The 19,254-nt window shown below is 37.5% G+C and overlaps 1 protein-coding gene across 1 annotated transcript in view; it reads right to left on the reverse strand.

The window, feature by feature from the left end:
- Positions 1–1,433: 1,433 nt before the first annotated feature.
- Positions 1,434–19,254, reverse strand: part of bcas2 (BCAS2 pre-mRNA processing factor) — a 30,495-nt gene continuing 12,674 nt past the window's right edge. Inside the window, exons 2-7 of the mRNA XM_039747292.1 lie at positions 12,071–12,163; positions 9,913–9,983; positions 8,887–9,048; positions 6,714–6,764; positions 5,881–5,961; positions 1,434–3,310 (exon numbers count right to left, since the gene is read on the reverse strand). Of these exons, the coding sequence (XP_039603226.1) occupies positions 3,184–3,310; positions 5,881–5,961; positions 6,714–6,764; positions 8,887–9,048; positions 9,913–9,983; positions 12,071–12,163 (585 nt within the window). The 3' untranslated portion in view covers positions 1,434–3,183. The remainder of the gene's footprint in view (positions 3,311–5,880; positions 5,962–6,713; positions 6,765–8,886; positions 9,049–9,912; positions 9,984–12,070; positions 12,164–19,254) is intronic.

Consider the following 19,254-nt stretch of genomic DNA (forward strand, 5'->3'; position numbering starts at 1 on the left):
ATGCTGGGTGCTACAAAGCAGCCATACAGTAGTTTCAGGTTGCTTAAAGCCGTTGTCCATGTGGGGGCGCTGTAAAATGCACACCATAGTTAGCTACACCTAACTTACACAATAATACAACAGCTTCTTCACTTCCACATTTTATTAGATTTAGTTATACTATTTTAATTTATGGAAACTGCATTCTGTGCTATTATGTAATTTTTGTGAAACGGATTTAGTTATTTGTTGCATACTGCTTTTTCCCTTTTTTTTTGTAAATGCTTCAGACTTTTTGTGACTAAAATAAAATCTATATATTAGCCTCACAAAGTGTAAACTAATGGTTCATAAGTTCAGTTCTGAGAGGAACCTGTGGGCTGCATATTTTTGCTTGTTGCCCTAAATTTATCTCACTGTTTAAGCAGCCACTTTGTATGTCTTCTCTTATTTTGCAATCAGACATTACATTAGTGTTAGCTGTGCATTTATAAGAAATGTGTAGTTTTGCCATATTTGGATGCTTAAGCCAATTTGTTTATTTCACTTTTTCTGTCATGTTTGTTCTCTTAATTGTATTTAAATACTGACAATTAATGATAAGCGTTCAAGACACCAGCGCAAACACCACACAATGCGAAAAGGCAGCTAACTTTAATGTTATGGATTTGTCTGTTTATTAGTAAATAATGGCAAATAGAAAGAAAAATAAAAAGAACACAGTATATAAAAGCAAAAAATGATTTTTTTTTATGCAACTAATACAGACATTCCTGGTTCATTCAACAAAATGTTAGCATAACCAATCTGCAACTTCTGGATTTATACAAAAAGTCAAAATAATTGAATAAATTAGTTGGGATGAAAACGTGCAGCCTCAGGGGGCCTTTAGGACTGAACTTGAGAGCCATTGATGTAACCAATCATCTTTGTAAGGTGTAATATGGGCTAAGAACAGAGGCCTGGATAAAATTAAGTAACTTAAATCTTACTTTTCAACGATATCAATTCCCACATAAAGAAATAAAAAGGCAAGCTCTTTTCACAGAAAGTACATTAGATACGCTCAGATTACCTGCTGTGGTTCACTTCACAACATTCTGGCTAGAACTCAACAAATGAGCTCTTGTCCCGTTAGGCGTCTCATTAACTGTGAATGTTGCCAACACCTGAATAAAAACATCAATTTTTATTCATTTCTATTCAAAAACTTATTACTCTGTATATCTGAGTTTGTTACAAGGAACATAGCTTAAAGAAAACTCAATCTACTACAGATAATAGAATCCCTATAAAGTGCTGGAATTACTTAAAGAAATAGGTAATGCTGTCTTCCCATTTCAATAGATTGCAATGTTAAATTGGAAGAATATTAATTTTATACCCGTATTATACCAGGTTAACACAGCGAGTATTCTATACAGACAGTAAGAAAACAACAAAAGGGTGCTATATACTTAAAATTGTTATTTAATGACTCTGTGACATAGGGCAACAACATTTTCAAACCTGATCAATCAGGCTTAGGGTACAAGGGAGGTACCAGCCCTGGAGAGAATGACAAATTCCAGTACTTTTCTAAAAATCACAGGAACCATCAAGTCAACTATAAACTAAAAAATGTACCTCTTAATCATTGCAGAGTAAATGTTACTATTTCAAACAGTGTACTTAACAGCAACTTTAAAGATGATATGTCCCCAGGGAAACAATTATGTAACCAATATTTATGTCTGTACCATGTATCATACACAGCATACAAAATACTTGTGTAACTGAAACACTGCCCTCTATCCAGTAAACTGAGATAAACCAGTTTGGTGTGAAAACATGAAGATGTGAAAGGGAAATAATACACAAAGTATACAGAAAGTAATATTAACTGGACCTAATCTATCACCAGTTCAGCTGAAGCTCTTCAGCATTACAAAGGCATCTGGATTTAGGAAGAACACATATTACCAGCTGCTGTAATAAAAATAAAAAAGTGGAGTGCGTACATCAGAGCAAACCTAGTCTGCAAGGTGCTACCTTCACTAACACTCCGTGCTCACACAGACTCCAGCACCAGCTACTTCCATGTCCTGATTATGGTTTAAATAACAGCAGAGACAAGGCCTCATAGTGTGTGTGGGTCTATTGATAAAACTCCTAGAAAGATGAACAAACATTCATCAATGAACTCTAACATTACAACACCCACCAACCAATTTCCAGCCAGACATTTTAGCTTAATATGTATGCAACATATTCTGGTGTGGAAGCGTTGTGTTTACAGCTGGGGTGACACTCTAAAGAGCTGTAGGTAGAACATTAACTAGGTCTGTTCTTGTCTTATTTTTTAAATAAAATGTATTTTGGCATTTAACATGTGCATAATGTGTGCACTGTCTTATAATGGAGTAATATATCCTAACATAGGGTCCTATATCCTAACATAGGGTCACGGATATTTCACTCGGTTTCAAATAACTAAATATTCACTTAAAATAAAATAAATCACACAGATCAGCAACTGGAAAACAGAAAGAGTGGTTAATGTGTAATTTAAAAACGGATCGACTGACTGACAAAAGTGAGATACAAAATGTTTATGAAAATCCTACAGTGGAAGGCAGCAGTTTCAATGAAGCACTTATGTCTGGACAAGCAAACATCCAATAAGGAAAAAAAAAGGTTTTGTAAACAAATTTTTATGAAATATGAGAAAAAAAACTCACCTGCTGAATTGCAGCATTTTAGTGCGAATATCCACTTCTAAGGTTTAAGAGCAATTATCGGTGTACCACCTCTCAAAACATTCAGTTTCTAACTCTTGTTAAATGAAATAAAAGCAAAATAAAGACCTTCATAAAAATGGGGCAGAAATCACAGGCATTGAAGCATTTTTTATATTAAAATTCCATACAAAGGTGGACATAACAGAAGCACAATTTTACCATGATATGAAAAACATCTTGTGGCTATTTATAAAAATAAAAGTGTCCCTCCATTTAGATGGCAGCAAGTATTATTAAAGTATCTAATGTTGGGTGGGAGAGGAAGGAGTTCATATTTCTACATCATTAACACCCTTAACTCGCAGGGCTAGTCGCACAGCTTTAGCAGTCATTTCATACATAGCTCCCACGGTTTCTCTTAGAAATCCCATACTCTCAGAAGCTGTGCCTCATGCATTTAGCAGCCGTCAGCAAACGTGGTCACTCAGAATTCTTGACGGATATTCTCTTTGTTCTCATCCCCATGCTGCTGCTTCAACTGATAAATTTCATTCTCCAGCTGGACAATAGCTCGTTCAATCTCATAGTTCTTGCTGACCAGTGATACCCATCTGCACAGAAAAAAAAAATACAATTTCCAGTAAAGTACAATCCTCATAAATACTATATAAAAATGAAGTAGATACTGTTTAATGCCCCATTGAGGCTATTTCTATTTTTATGGCACTCAAAAGTACTTTTATGTAGTTAAAACCACTTACAGTCAGTTTACCAATTAGCATTTCCTGGAAATGTGCTGTCAGAATCATTTTTAGTAGTTGGTAACATTACAACTCAAGCTGAATTATATTGAAGTTTTTTTTTTTTTATGAGAGATTGACAAAATAACAAAAACATCTAACAATATAATAAAGAGGACCCAATACAGAGCATGGCCACCTTTTGCCTTCAAGACAACCTTCTTGGAATGCAGTCACACAATTCCTGAACTGCAGGCATGGGATACTGCACCATTTTTCAAAACGAAGGCCTTGAATTCTTTGAGGGATGAAGAAAGTAGAAATCTTTCTATACAATTTGTGCTCTAGAACTTCCCAAAGTTACAATGATGTTTAAATTTGGCGACTACAGAACAATGGTGGACATCTGAGTTCAGCCAGGTATTCACAAAAACCATGTCTTGAATCAGTTTAGCGGTGTGAATGGAGGTGTTTTTACTCTGGAGTAGGAAACATCATAAAAGAACACTGTCCCAAGGGTATACATGGTGTTATAGAATGGTTTCAGATTTGTTGGTCTTTATACAACTATGCAAATACAAAAGCTGGACCTAATGATTCCAACAGGAAGACAGCCTGTTAATAAGCAGCCACTGTACGAGTTGTCAGGAACACATGCAATAACTATGGTAGCTTGTCTAGGACAGCTGGCTGGGACAGTGGTTAGCATTTGTGCCTCAAAGCTCCAGGTATCCAGGTTAGAACAAAAGCTCAGTCAGTATATGCCTGGAATTTGTATATTCTTGCCATGTCTATTTGATATTAACTCAGTCTACTCCAGTTTATCCTCCACATTCCAAAGACTTGCAGGTTTGTTAACTGTTGCCTTTAAAATGGCCACTGCAGCATTCCTTCAGATGTGTGGACTGAGTGGGTACTTTGGCAAATCCCACACAGAGATATTTACCCACTGGACGGGAAGTAACCACTTTGAATTTGGAAGTACCCTTAAAATGGCTTGAATTAATAAAATGGGACACAGCTATGGATTGTTATTGCAAGATGCACGGTTCCTACTGGGGATGCAAATTTTCATTATTGATGGTCAGACTTTTTGATCAATTAATAATCCTTAACCATTAAAAGCAGAAGCAACTTTTTAATATAGTAGAAATTAAGACAAAGCTAAATCTCCTAAAAAGGAAATTTATGCATTAAGCATGAAAGTATGTGTTTAAATTTTAAGTGAAAGCTGGTCACAAAACAATACTGGAAAGTGCCATATTCAGTTTTGTTTAGAAATTGAAGCATATTAATGTATTTTAAGTGTCAGGCACGTGAACACCCACTCTAACATCAACGTGTGCTCAGGTAGCCTCTTGCTCATGTTAAATCTATTACTGACTAAGACCTTCAATGAATAAGCGGCCACTGTGCGAGTTATCATGAAGACATACAATAACTATGGTAGTGTGTCACAATGCCTATACAGTAGCAGTTAGGCTCAAAGGCAAGGTTGGTATCTGTTTACTTCTCTGGAACATTTTGTGTTTGAAGTCACATTGATTTCACCCATTTTATTGGCTAACTGATAAGCTATTGAAGGCCTCTGTCAGCAACAATGTTGACTGAGAACACTGTACATGCCCTTTGTGCAAGTTCCTCGGACACTAGATTGGCACGTTTACTCCTTGCTAATGCTGCCAATGCTGTAGGTTGTTGCAGTTTGACCTCACAATTGGAATGCTTGTTTTGCATCTTGTTAACACACTGCTGTTCCTCATTGGTATTTCACTACATAATTAATTAGGTTGCAGTAAACTTTGTTATCCTATCACACCAAATGTTCCCAAATGAGCTAGTACTCACTATTTGGGGACCAAATCTGACAGCAAGAAAGCCAGTTTCCTAACATATATAAGAATGGGCTTGCATGTGTAATTTGGGCACCATTTCTGTATATTTTGCGATTTGTTAACATGGCAAAACAGCTACAAATTCATGTTAAAATACTTAGGTTTTAACAACGTGCTTCTAATACTCATTCTGTTTACTGCATTTCTCTCCTTTTACTCGATTGTCTTGTGCATTTACTGCTTTATGAACATACTTCTTTTCAACTTTGTAATTAAACTGCAATATAACCTGAAGTGTTCATGTTGGAATTTGTATAGTTTCCAGTCCTAATACCCATAAAAACACTACAGAGCTGTTAGCATTAGTGCTGCTTGATGTTCAAAGTATGACATAATTTAGATTGAAGGTTAAAGTTAAACTTTATCATTGTGTTGAATTTATTACTATTACACTTTTGAAAAATTGCAGAGTTAAAATTTCATTCTTTCCTTCCTCAACAAAGTCAAAATCATTGTTCTTTCTTGTCTCTTACCACCCTCTATTGTGACCACTGCATTTCAGAACTGACCTACGCATACACTCTCATAAAAGCAGCACACACTTACGTGGACTCAAGCTCCCGCAGTTTTGCTCCTCCTGAAAGTTGATCATTCTTCCTCTGCCAGTTTAAATCCTGGATCTGCTTTCTGCAATAAAGAAAACAGAGATAGAGAACCACTCATGTTAAGCATGTAATGGCTACCTTGTAATAACATTCTTATTTTTCACTATGCTGATTGGCTGTATCTATTAGCCACTTATCAAATACACACACATTTCTATACTCTAAACTGAAGCAGTGGTAGTTACAAATAAAGAAATGCAGCAGAGCAGAAAAGTACACAGTGAGACACAAAGGTCTAATACATGAAGAAAAAAAGTACAATTCTGCCACTTGTCAACGTGTGCAAATCTGAAGCTTGGTGAATATTGGATATGAAATATTTAAAAAGAAATTAAGAGAAAAACAGTGTTTTCTGACCGCAAGACTTTAAGGCTAAAGTACACTTAAAGACACATAAACACAAGAATGTTAAACAGATTATACATTCTGTTCTCAATAACCAAAATACCTAAACATTACAGATCCCCTCTTTCCAAGGGGTACAGTCTATGCCCACTCTATAGACAACAGGGAAAGACAGCTCAAATGGGTGACAGCTAAATCACACCTGTCTCAGTAACTACTGCAATATCAGATCACATAATAAAATGTCCAGCGTATGGTGGTACTTATGTACAGTTACATTCTCCCCCTCCACATTCCAACATTCTACACAAAAACACAAACAAAAAAGAGAAATATTTGGTAAGCAAAAGACAGCCACCTTAGATGGCCCAACAACAGGCCAAATACAGTGAAGACCTGGAAGTCCTTTATCTGTGACAAATTCCTTACCTGAACCTTTGTAACTCCTTCTGTGTTTGCTCAATCAAATGCACCAGGTTGCTGTCACAAAGAAGAGGACACAGTTTGTTAATTTGTAGTCGACTTAAACTCATTAGCTGAACATGCAGAAGTGTGATTCTATATTAAAGAAGAAACAGGAAACCAGAAAGTTACAGACTCAATCCCACAATGGAGTTAGTGTTATCTAACTCAGGCATGTCAAACACGCGGCCCCCAAGCCACATGCAGCCCACATGACAGATCCTAGTTAGAACTGAACTTGTACAAAATGATTACTATCGTTTGTGACTGATTCATTCTGCATCTTCAGTGTTACTTATTGACTCTTTTTACTTCTGCCTTCTCACAAAAGCACGTTTTCCCATGGCATTACGGTACCGGAAACGTCATCTGCTAGTATAGCCACAAGCCTTGACCAAAGTTAATGAGCCGCAATGTCACAACTGAAGTGCTAGGCTGCAGCAGCGGGTTGCAGGGGCGGCTTTAGGCATGTGCAAACTTTGCACCTGCACAGGACCGCCACATCAATATATATTGAATATAAAACAGAAAGAGAAAATAACGACACAGCTGACGGCAATGCGGCTGAAAAACATGGTGTTTCTTGTTAATTAGTACGCTGTATTTACTAATGTTGCTAGAGTCGGAGAAGTAAGCTATATGTAGTATTATAATGTTCTGCCATAATGAGAATATCATAGGCTGCCACTTGGTTTTCAAGTTGTGGACATGCGCATATAGAAGTGTGTCATGAGCACGAGGCGGCTATGCAGTGTCCGGAACGCCGTGCATAACATACCATATTGACATTGGCGGGCGAAGGGGCCACCAATTCTCTCTCTGCCCAGGGCCGCCCCTGCTAGGCTACACTACTGGCTGGGCTGCTGGGACTGGCCACTGGGCAGAACTGACCATCACGAGTAGTAATAGCTTGCATATTTTCACGTTTTTTTGCTCTAGATTTATGTAATTTTGTGCTAGTATTGTAACGAACAGTTAGTGCAGACTACAGCTGAAGATCTGAAGTGGACGCGAGAAGTTGGTGAGTTGTTTATTAACATATTTTTGTGATTTTGAGTTTGTAAAATTAGTGTAGGTCAGGTGGCTTTTTGCATATCAGCTTATTTTACAATATAAACTTTGAAGTAAACTTAGTAAAGTAAAATTAGATTTTTGGAGGATTTGTTTTCCAACTTGAATTACTGAGCAATTAATTCAGTGGGCGTTTTCGTGATTTCAGTTCACACGAACAGAACTTTGCACTATTCTCTTACAACGTTGAGAATGCGCCTGAGAATATCCAAATGGAATTGATTGAACTGCAGTCAGATTCTATTCTGAAGGCAAAATACAACGAAGATGGTGTGTCAAGCTTGTATGCTTGCCTGCCACCCTCGTATGTACAGATCCGTAAGTTGGCATTGAGAGTACTGTCTATGTTCGGAAGCACATACCTTTGCGAGAAATTGTTTTCATTAATAAAAGCTACCAAAACCCCACATTACTCAAGACTTACTGTCGAACACCTTTCATCCCTCATAAAAGTTGCAGCTGCACAAGATTTCAAGCCTGATATTGACGAACCGGTTACTAACAAGAGATGCCAAGTGTCGGGACAAAAGAATTAGATCTCACAATGTAAGACTCCTATAAAAGCAATGAACATAATATAATGAATATAATATAATAATATAAGGACCTAGCTAAGAGGCTAAGACTCTAATTGTACGCTGTTGTATGGAGAGTGTATGGAAATAAATTGCTTTTCTTTAAACTTTAAGTGTTACATTTTTTAAAGTTTTCAGTATTGGAAAGAAAGCTACAGTAACTTGGTATAATAGTATTTGTTACAGTGCGGCCCACTGACGCACCTTTGGCAGTAGAAGCGGCCCACCAATGGTAGGGAGTTTGACATGCCTGATCTAACTCACTTAATATACAAGTGAGACAAATGTGCATAAAAAAAGAATTTGTCAGAATGTTTGTCACATAGGCACTACATAAGATGAAGGTATACGGAATAGCAAATAATGGACTACTGTGCCCAGCCAGCTTCTAATAAATCAGCCAAATGAATGAATCAAGTAGGGTGGGTACAATTGTGCACTAAGGACAGAATGAGAATTGTTTATATTTTTTAGAGACTTAGTTGAACACCTACTCATTATAAAGCTTCCATGCATTGCTACCATACTGCAGCATGAGTTCTAAATTCTCAATACGAACAGCCTGGTGCTCCAGCTGTGCCATGGAGTTGTTTACACACTCCTGCCAAGCAGTAATGTCATTTTTCTGGCCAGATGAAGGAGCTGGCAGCTCATACCTGAGGAAGAGAAACAGTTGCATTTTACATATATTGCTAGACAAAACCTTTTACAAATGTCAAGTGAACAATTTAACTTTCAATATCCCCTTACTCATTGCTTAAATGTAGGCCTTTAAGACTCCAATGAATGCATAGACTACACTTCATTTAAAAAAAAAAAAACTAAACTGTACTCTGCAATGGTATTCATTAAAGGTAACTAGATTTCCAAAGATCAGAAGAAGAGGATGCACATGTCACATGGCAGGGCAGCTACAGACTATAGTGTCGTTCATTCACCATAAATGCTATTCTGAAACTGTGTGTGTGTGTGTGTGTGTTCCAGCATCACTTCCGAATGGCTGGAGCGATTTTCATGAAACTTGTAACACATATTTCTCATTGGTTGACTAAAAATACTGGAGGGTGAAATCAACCCTAACCCACCCACCCCCATTCTGGGTAGGGTGGGATGTGATCTTGCGGTCTTGTATGCATGTTATCATCCACGTGACACTCGGAACAACCACAAGAGGGCAATTTGGAGGAGACTGCCAGCATTCTTTATATTTGAGCACCATCGCGCCCCTGTTGCTTTTGAAATTAAATAGAGTTGGCCAGTTCCGAGCATCAACTGGATGATAACATATATGCAAGACCGCAAGACAAGCATATTAGTGAGTATTCATTTTTTGTGGGTATTTCAGCTTGTTGAACTACTGTATAAGTTGCCAGTTTGGTGTCTCTCTCTGTATGTCCTTAAGCAAGACATTGTAAAAGTTGTAACCGAGACTGAAAATACAAACTTTGTAATTCTGACCTACAGGTTACTCTGGATAGAATATTAAATCTAAAAAATATTAGACTTAATATTATACATACCTTTTCATACTGAGAAGCTCCATAGGCTGTCTAGATGCCAACCTTTCAAATTCATTGCGCATAATTTCGGTCTAAACAGACGAAAGAAAAACCCAAGAGCTGATGTCAAGAACACTCAAGCTTTACATACAATGCACAGTGGTCTTACATTCTTTTCTGCATTACTGTATGAATCTTTGGTTTGACCCATATCGCCAAAGTATGGCTGGACAAATCTGATGACAATCATATCTTAAGACACCATTACAAAACACATTTTAATCAACATATAGTATGATGAAATCAAACAGGTACAATTTTATAAACAAAAGAATTTGAATGATGTTGGATTTATTGCGTGCTGCACATGCAGACTAATTCTGTAGCTGTACTTGATACAAGGTAAACAACTTGCATCCACATTGGTCTAATGAACAAATAATTGCTAACTCCCAAAAATATAGTACAGTATAATAATGTAATTAGTTATTTTGCATTGAAGTAAATTTAAAAATATTTTGGGACTGCTGGTAAAGGTTAATGTGCACATATAAAATTTGTCTTAAGATGCACCTTCTGTGAATATATTAAGTATTGTGATTTAATAAAAATAAGAACATTTTAGTAAAACTAGGGCGCTTCGCTCGCCCACCCCCGTGTTTGGTTTACCGGATATACAATTTAAAGAGATTGTTATTTTTATGGGAATTGTTACTTGTGCATTATTTACACTTTTACTTTAAAACTTTTGTAAAAACAATACTGTACTTGTCCTTTATTTCTGGCTCCAGGTGTGGTTAAATCTCTTTCTCACAGGACATATAACGGTGCACGGGTTGTGTAGGGGGGCGAGGGGGATTGGGGGTTTAGCTAAAAGCATGCTAAAGAGAAGCGGTTGGATCATCTGCTGGCTTGCTGCTGCATATTCTCCTTGTTGCACGACGTGTCAATCATTTAAAAGCCTGTACAGCAGCTGTCCTTTTGCCACTTCGCGTCTCTGCTGCTCACGTTGTGAAGGGGGGAGGGGGTTTGGCTGAACGCATGCTAAGGAGTAGCAGTCAGATCTGCTTCTGGCTTGCTGCTGCTGGCAAGCTGCGTGTTCTGCTTGTCGTTGTTTTAAGAGCTGGGAGCACAGTGTCTGCCAAAAGCATTCCAATAACTGCTTCGTTAGATGTCCATGAACTTGTTTTAAATGTTGTCTCAAGGGACATCAAATTGTCTTCTGAGAAGATCACGCCTAGTCTCACTAGTCTTCCAAGATTTTTTTTTATAATAGAAAGATAACACAAAGTGATCTAATTAAGTATTAAAGCTGTTGCAAAATGTAAGTAAAATTCATCTTTTGATTTGCTTGGCCCTGCATTTATTGTGTCTGTTGCATCCAAGACTATGGTTCAGAGTAGATTTAAGCACACCATACTTTACTCTGATAAAACAATACTTAGTAGCAGCAGCAGCATATATATTGTCAACTGTGCTAGTAATATTTCACAACACAGGTACTCTGACCTTCCAGTAAACACCAGCATAAAGCTTTCTTTTTTCCCCAAACAAGGTCACAGCTAGTACTGTAACAGTTTATGTAAAAGCTCTGCAAAGAATAATGGAATAAACTGCTTGAATCCAGTTGTGCAAAGCTTATAGAGACGTCCTAAGAAAATCTGAAGCTGAAATTGCTGCTAAAGGAATTTTAGCAAAAGTACTGAATTAAGGGCCTGAAAACTTAATACAAATTAGAAATTGCAGTTTTGATTTTTTAATAAAAGTGGAAACCTCTCTAAAAATTATATTTTCACTTTGTCACTATGGGTTACTTAGTGTAGACTGATGATAAATTAAATCTACAACACAATAAACTGTGCAGCAAATCAAGGGTCTGAATACTTTCTAAATCCACTGTAGGATCTTTCTCCATACTGTAGTCAAAAAAGGATATTTAAAAATGTTTTTTAAAATATATAAGCAACAAAATGTACATTCAGATTTTAGTTTAGTCTATACAATAATTCTGACATATATGTTTGTGACACACTACTACTTAAACCAATTATCTTCAAGGATGCCATAAGGGTCCCCAGTACATCTATAACTTGGACATATCGTACAGTATTTTACATAGCAGACTTTCCCTTGGAATTGTTATACATAAACAAAATATATAATTATAATAATAATATACCTCAAAAGCAGAAAAGTCTGGTGTAGGAAGGTAACTCAAATAATTCTTGGTGGGTCTGTATCTTCTAGTCTCTTCTTCAACCAAAGCAGCAGCCTGAAATAAATAAACATTTGTATGTTACTGTGTTCAACAGCTGACCAGAGAAATGAGAAGGATAGTCTTCCTCTCATTTTCTTGCTTCTTTTGGCACTTTCCAACTACTTTTTGTGTCCGTGACCTGTGCATAAACAGCTAGATGCTTTACAGTGCCCACTGTTTTAGACTACAGGTAGTAAGTAGAATGTAAATTGCTTTAAAAGATGGAACTGTGCACAGCATAGAATGTTCACTTGTTTTTACAGTCGGTCCTCGCTAAAACGAACTTAAAGGGACCCGAAAAAAAATTCGACTTACGGAGTTTACGAGTAGGGGAAAACGGCATAATAGGCGCGGGTTAATCAAGGACATTATTTTTCCGGCTTAATTATTATACAGTATAACCGTTTATTATAGTGTCGTTTTATACATATACATGTAGGCTACATCAGCGCTTCCTGATTGGGGGTGCTCGCAGAATCCATCGAGAAAGACAAATGAAAAACATTATTTTTACAAAATCTTAATTTATCTATCCATTCCTAAATAATTAAATGGGCAGGCTATTTCGTATCAGTGCAATATGCTGCTTGTTAAAACGGATGACTTCCGCTCTTACGCGCACTTAGTGCTGCGTGGGTATTATGAACTATCATATGAACTCATATTTTTTCATACTTCTTCTCAAACCAAGGAGTTGCGAAATTGGCCTCATCCGTCACAGGGGGTGCGAGGGTAAAATGAATCGGGAAGCGCTGCAGTACATGCATCTACAGTATGTACTATCGAACAGTGCAACGAAACAGGTTACCTTTAGAGAAAAAAGTCTGTTAACTTCGTTTGGCGTCAATGCACCGATTAATCTCGCTCGACAATCTCCTCAATCTCGTCAATGGACCGAAACACATTTTCCTCAAGATCTGGTGCATTGAAGACGTCATCAGGACTGTAATCTTGAACAATTTCTGGCAGTTTCTGTATCAAATTACTGCAATCTTTTTCTGGCACTTGCGCCACATAGCCTATTAAACACAATTCCGTGTCTTTTCTTGAATTTGTCCAGCCAACCATTGCTGGCTTTAAATTCTGAATGGCCCAACTCTTTGGCAAATTCAATAGGAACGTTCCTATCCCTCGCTTGCACAAACCACTTCAAAATGCATTGTTCAATGACGGGATACTCACATTCCCTCATCCTCTTCTGATGGCCACATGACTTCTCACTGTACAGTTTCAAAATCTTTTCTTTTTCTTTCAGAAAAGTGGAGAGCGTACTTGTGGGAATACCGAATTGCTCTGCAATTTCCACTCTATTCTTGTCGCCCTTTTCGACGACTACGATGACGGTAACTTCTTCCGCAATTGACAACGTTTTAAGCTTACGCTTACCAGTTGCCATTTTCGGGGCACGTACCGTATGGGAGACTATGGAGAAGCACACAGACACAAACACTATTAAAGGCTCCTCCCGACAACAGACTGACAAAGGTGAAGGGAAAATGGGTTAAAAACGTCTTTCTTGACACAATTTGGAAATTCCACACGCCACCCGGTTGGTTATGACTCATGGAGCACCGAAGGGACGCGGATTATTCCAGCCACTCCCTTTAGTTTTCGGACATTTTTGGTCTCAAAATAGACGTCCTACCTTCAGAGAGTCGCTTAACCCCTTGTGGAATGCATTAAGATAAGACTTTACGTCCCTTTTCTTGGTTTTCTGGATCACGTGTTCTGAAATGTAGCCTCAGAATAATAACCCAAAGACCATAGAAAATTCGACTAATGGAGTTTGTGAGCCGAAAAGTTTTCGAGTTGAGGAGATCTAAATACATTGGTCTTATGGGAATTCGGCCAGGGACTAACGAGCAATTCGAAATAGGGAGGTTTTTGACTTAGAGAAGGTCGACTTAGCGAGGTCCGACTGTATCAGTAAATATAAGCCTCCATTTTCTAGTTTTCTGAGCTGCTGTGAGGCTCAGAATAAAAAAAAGTGGTGGACACTTTCTGAAGAACATGTTTAGCCAGCAGAACTGGAAAACCTACAATGTGTCCAGCAGCAGAACTCCTTAAGACCTACTAAGTTGTGATTTTTTACTAATGGACAGCAGGGCAACACCCACCACTAAAAACATAATTCTAGGAACATTTTTCAAAAATAAATGGAAAGACATTATGGCAATTTCACTACATAAGGTTTGATTTTATTTAGGTGCAAGTTTTATTCTTAGCTATGTAACTGTTAGAATGGGGCCTCAAGAACGCAAGACTTTTTTTTTTTTGTTCTTTATTTCGCCTTGTACAATTTCTCATATTAGGAATTTGTTAGTTTTCGCATACCCCTTGGAGTCAGAGTGCAGGGTCAGCCATTGTACAGCGCCCCTGGAGCAATTGAAGGTTAAGAGCCTTGCTCAAGGGCCCAGCAGAGTAGGACACATTTTGGCAGTAACGGGGATTCAAACCGGCAACCTTCGGGATACCAGCGCAGATAACACATTCTGTGGCCGCACCACTTTAAACTTTATAGAGGTACAGATGTACAATCTAAATGCTATTAAACAGTTTCAGATTAATGAGAACAATCAAAACCACAAGCATAGGTTTTTCATTTTGCTTTCACATCCTGGGTATTCATGTTTGCATACATTAATACATTTTAAATAGGTTTTAAATTGAGAAAATACATATTAATGCATAATTGATTGTTGAATTTTTCATAACTTTCTACCACAGGCCATTTCCAAGGAGGTCTATAGCATCCCTTATATGTGCCACTGTTTAAATGAAAACTCACTCACACTAGCCATGATCAAGAATGAAAACGTAAGGCATCTTTCCATAGGGAATCTAACTTTTTCCTGGATGTGGATATTCTGCTATGTTTAACAGTTCTCTTTGTACTACAAATGCCTGAGGCCTATGGTTTGTGGTCATTGGGCAGCTTTACTTTATATATAAAAAAAGTCTGGGTCAAAAAAAAAAAAAAAAATTTTTTTCATACTCAGTGTGCAGTCACTTCAAAAATACCACACACCATACCCACTTTTTTAAAATAAAAACAACACACTGGAATAACTTCACTAATAAGGCTGTTCATTATCAAACACCAACTAAGTACAGTATCCTAATTTATTTTATAGAAACCCTGGTACAAATTGGCCAAGTGCCAGGACAGGCCATTCAAAACACTTCAAATAGTAGGAACACTATGAATCTACTTATTACTTAAGGGATCAGAACACAAGGTTCATCAGCTGACTAGATATGTACAAATATTTATAAAGACATCAGTAAAGAATAGTTTGTTTATTCAAATAAAAAACATAAATACAATTAAGACCAGATAAATATTTCTTTTACAAAGTGACTACATCATACTGTAAAGCAGAAAGTGAGCAAGCACCATACTTTCTTTTTTAAGATTATAGTTTGGCCAAACTAATGGTAAATATTTTTAATACTGCTGTGTGTGGAAACTAAAGCAGAAAATGAGGAGCTACTAAATAATTTAAAGAATAAAACAAAAAATGCGGACCTAAAGGCAATGCTGGCTGTACAGTGTAATGCCAGAAACTGAAAAACATAATATAGTATTCAGTAAATTTTAAATATGGAGTGCCTATTAACTTTAGTTTAAAATCATAAGTGATAAAATGAAGTTACAATGGGGTTCAGTGCCGTTTCATGCATTACTCACCCCTAATTTCAATAATGGTTCAGAGCTTCCATTTAGCTAATAAGGAAGAAAAAGAAGAGATGAAGAAGAGGGACAGAAAAGGATATGAAATGATTTTGACATATGGTGAGCTTTTGTGTTTTTGAGTTTCCTAAGTTTTTCAATGTAACAGTGTGGCTTGGAACAGAATGTAAATGTCATTGAAAATGTGCTTAGTATATTACAGAAGATAGACTGGAACCACAAGATTGTAAAAAATGGTGATGAGTAATATAATTCTCAGAATCTTCCCTTAATCAACACTTTTTTCCTCCTCACAAACCACTTTTTTACTCAATTCCAAAATCAACTATTGTCCCTCTTGTGGGCCATGCTTGGAAACCGAACATACAAAATAAAATATAATGAACCAAACAAAATTCTAGAATGCCATCTCCAAGACAGACACCTTATTATGGTTCATACAATGAGCCGTCTGTAACAAGACTGAAAATGTGATGAATGCTAAGTTGAAGCAGTGATGAGTGATATTTAACTTTAAGGAACAAACCAAGCCAAAGAAAACAAAACACTTCCAATGGTAGTAACTGAACGAGGAATTTAGCAATTGAATGCAGAATTTTTTCCTACCTGGTGAAACTGGCAAAGTCCTATCTAAGCACTCATGCAACATCCTTAACCTGAAAAGGACTACTCTGCCTAATGGGAATATGGAGACTACAAAGCAAACTACTGTCCCCATGCAGTGTCTTGATAGCTTGCATATCTGAGCTTTAATGACTGCTACAAACTGACAACCACTAGTACAGAAATTATATGAACCAAATCAGGTATGGTAAGTTTCAAAATATTATATAGTACATTGTGATGAAATAATTGTCCAGTGACTACTGTGGTCCTTCCACATTTGTGGTTTCTATCACAAAAATGTCAGTCCAGATGGTGGTATGAAGAGTATTTCATCAAAAATTCCCAAATTTGATGGTTTAGCTGCAACAGCACTTTCGTGTGGAAAAGACAATGTATTAACACAAAACCATTCAACTAAAATGGCTGTATGCACAGATGCAGCAGACTCTTCAGCCCCCACGTACGGTGCTATGTTTATATTAATGTCCATCCTGGTGTTTCCAGGAATGCAAGTCCTTTTCGTTTTAGTTATAGTCGTAATATTCTTATGGCTTTAGATTAAAGAACACACATCGAGGCAGGTACACTGCAACAATTTCTACATCGGTAACAGAGAGACTAAATGACCTAGGGCTGCTACAAGGAAAAAGTTCCACCACAGCGACACGTAACTCAGATGCTGGGGATAGGAGGCACCGCAAGTTGTGCGAGAGGAATACGTAATAAGCAATCGTGAGTCTGTTGTTGGCCAAGCCCAGCCGTCCATTTAGGAATGTCACTGCTTCCTGCAAGACCTGTGGCAGGGGGACTCTGTGTTTATGTAAACAATGACTAGTGCTACGGCAGTTCTGACTTATTGCCCACCACAGCTGGAATTTTTAGAGGTGAAATATCATCTGTTTTATCTACAGCGAGAATTCACCTTAATTATAGTTGCTGTAGTGTACAACACCCCCAGCGAATGCAAATGAGGAGCTGCAAGAGGTCATCAGTGAGCTGGAAACGGCCTATCCGGACAGCTTTTTTTTTTTATCATTGTCGATGATTTCAAACATGCCAACTTAAAAACTGCAACACCACAGTTTTACTAGCATGTGAACTTTGCCACAAGGGGTGAGAATATGCTGGACCTTTTTTAACACTAGAATTACCAGAGCCTACGAGAAAACTCGTAAATCCGGCCCACCTTAAATCCGTTCGCACCTCTCCCTCAGCGTCTTTTGTCCTGTAAATGTGCTGATTAAGACAAGAAGCCTGCTATTCCATCCCCCACTTCGCAGAACGTTCACAAACTTCTCCTAGCTTGTGCCTTGTTTGATTATCTGGGAGTGAAGTGCTGGAGTTTGAGTAGAAATAATAGATTGTTATTTGGAACACATGCATTCATGTGTGTTCTGTTACTACAATAATCTGTGTAAACACATTGTTAAAACAGAAACCCTTTCATATTTTAGTTATAAATGTTACAAAATGTAGGTATAAACTATAGAATGTGTGAAGCCTGAAATCCAAAGATCAGATAAACACTTTCACAAAAGTTTCAAGTACGATACAACAGCTTCCGTGGCGTAGCGGTAAGATTTGCTGACTTGTAATCAAGAGTACCTGGTTTGATCCCCACTGCCTCCTATATTTGCCATTTACAGTAGTAAGCTGCTCTTATCGTTAATACTAGCAGGAGTACCCGGCGTTGCCCTGAAATCCATAACTGGTAAATTTCCCAAATGAAAGAAACAGAACATAGAAATAGAACAAACAGTTTTCTGATTCACATTTTATTGTAAGTTCCTCTACTTTGGATTGTGTCTGCTGTGGCGTTTGAGACGCCCTTGAAATAGACTTTTTTCTGGCATCTGAAGTGGACCATGGAATTGTACGTCTTTTTTTTGGTGACATGGTTATATTCGCCTGCGGTGGGCTGGCGCCCTGCCCGGGGTTTGTTTCCTGCCTTGCGCCCTGTGTTGGCTGGGATTGGCTCCAGCTGATCCCCGTGACCCAGTAGTTAGGATATAGCATGTTAGATAATGGATGGATGGGTATATTCGCATAAAGCAAGAATTATAATGTGTTACATGGTATTACGTACGGAATATGCACCACAGTGAGATTAATTAAATGTATTTACACTACGTTGGAAAGCGAAAAAAATCATAGACATATATAGATAGACGCTGCATTCACTGTGTTGCCCAGTCGACACGATACGTCAGCGCGTCCGCATTATTGCGAGTGGTAAAAATACCATTTAAAACTAATACATGTAGATGTGGAAACTGGGTTTTCTGATGAAAAAACAATAACATTTAAAACAGTATCGTTTACATACAACATATTTTGGCAAATCTTATAAATGTAATCATTTATATCCATTTATACACTAATGAAGGCAATTACTAAATAATACTAATAATAAATTATTATTATTATTATTATAAAATAATTCCTCTCATATAAGTAACATTTCGCAGACTGCCTTCTTCCATCTCTGAAACATTTCTAGACTTCGTCCTGTTCTTACGCAACACAGTGCTGAAGTATAGGTTAATGCCCTAGTCACGTCTAGATCACTGTAATGCTATTCTATCTGGCATCCCACAAAAAATTATCCATCACTTACAACTTCTTCAAAATTCTGCTGCCAGGATAATAACCTGATGTTCTAAATCCACTGAACATATTACACCGATAATCTCTCTCAGCTTCCATGGCTCCCTGTTAATTACAGAATACAATAAAAAAATACCGCTCTTAACATTTAACACTCTCCAGTATTTAGTCGAGGTATTGACACGAACACCATACATCA

Source organism: Polypterus senegalus, chromosome 3 (genome assembly GCF_016835505.1).
Source record: "Polypterus senegalus isolate Bchr_013 chromosome 3, ASM1683550v1, whole genome shotgun sequence".
Lineage (NCBI taxonomy): Eukaryota > Metazoa > Chordata > Cladistia > Polypteriformes > Polypteridae > Polypterus > Polypterus senegalus.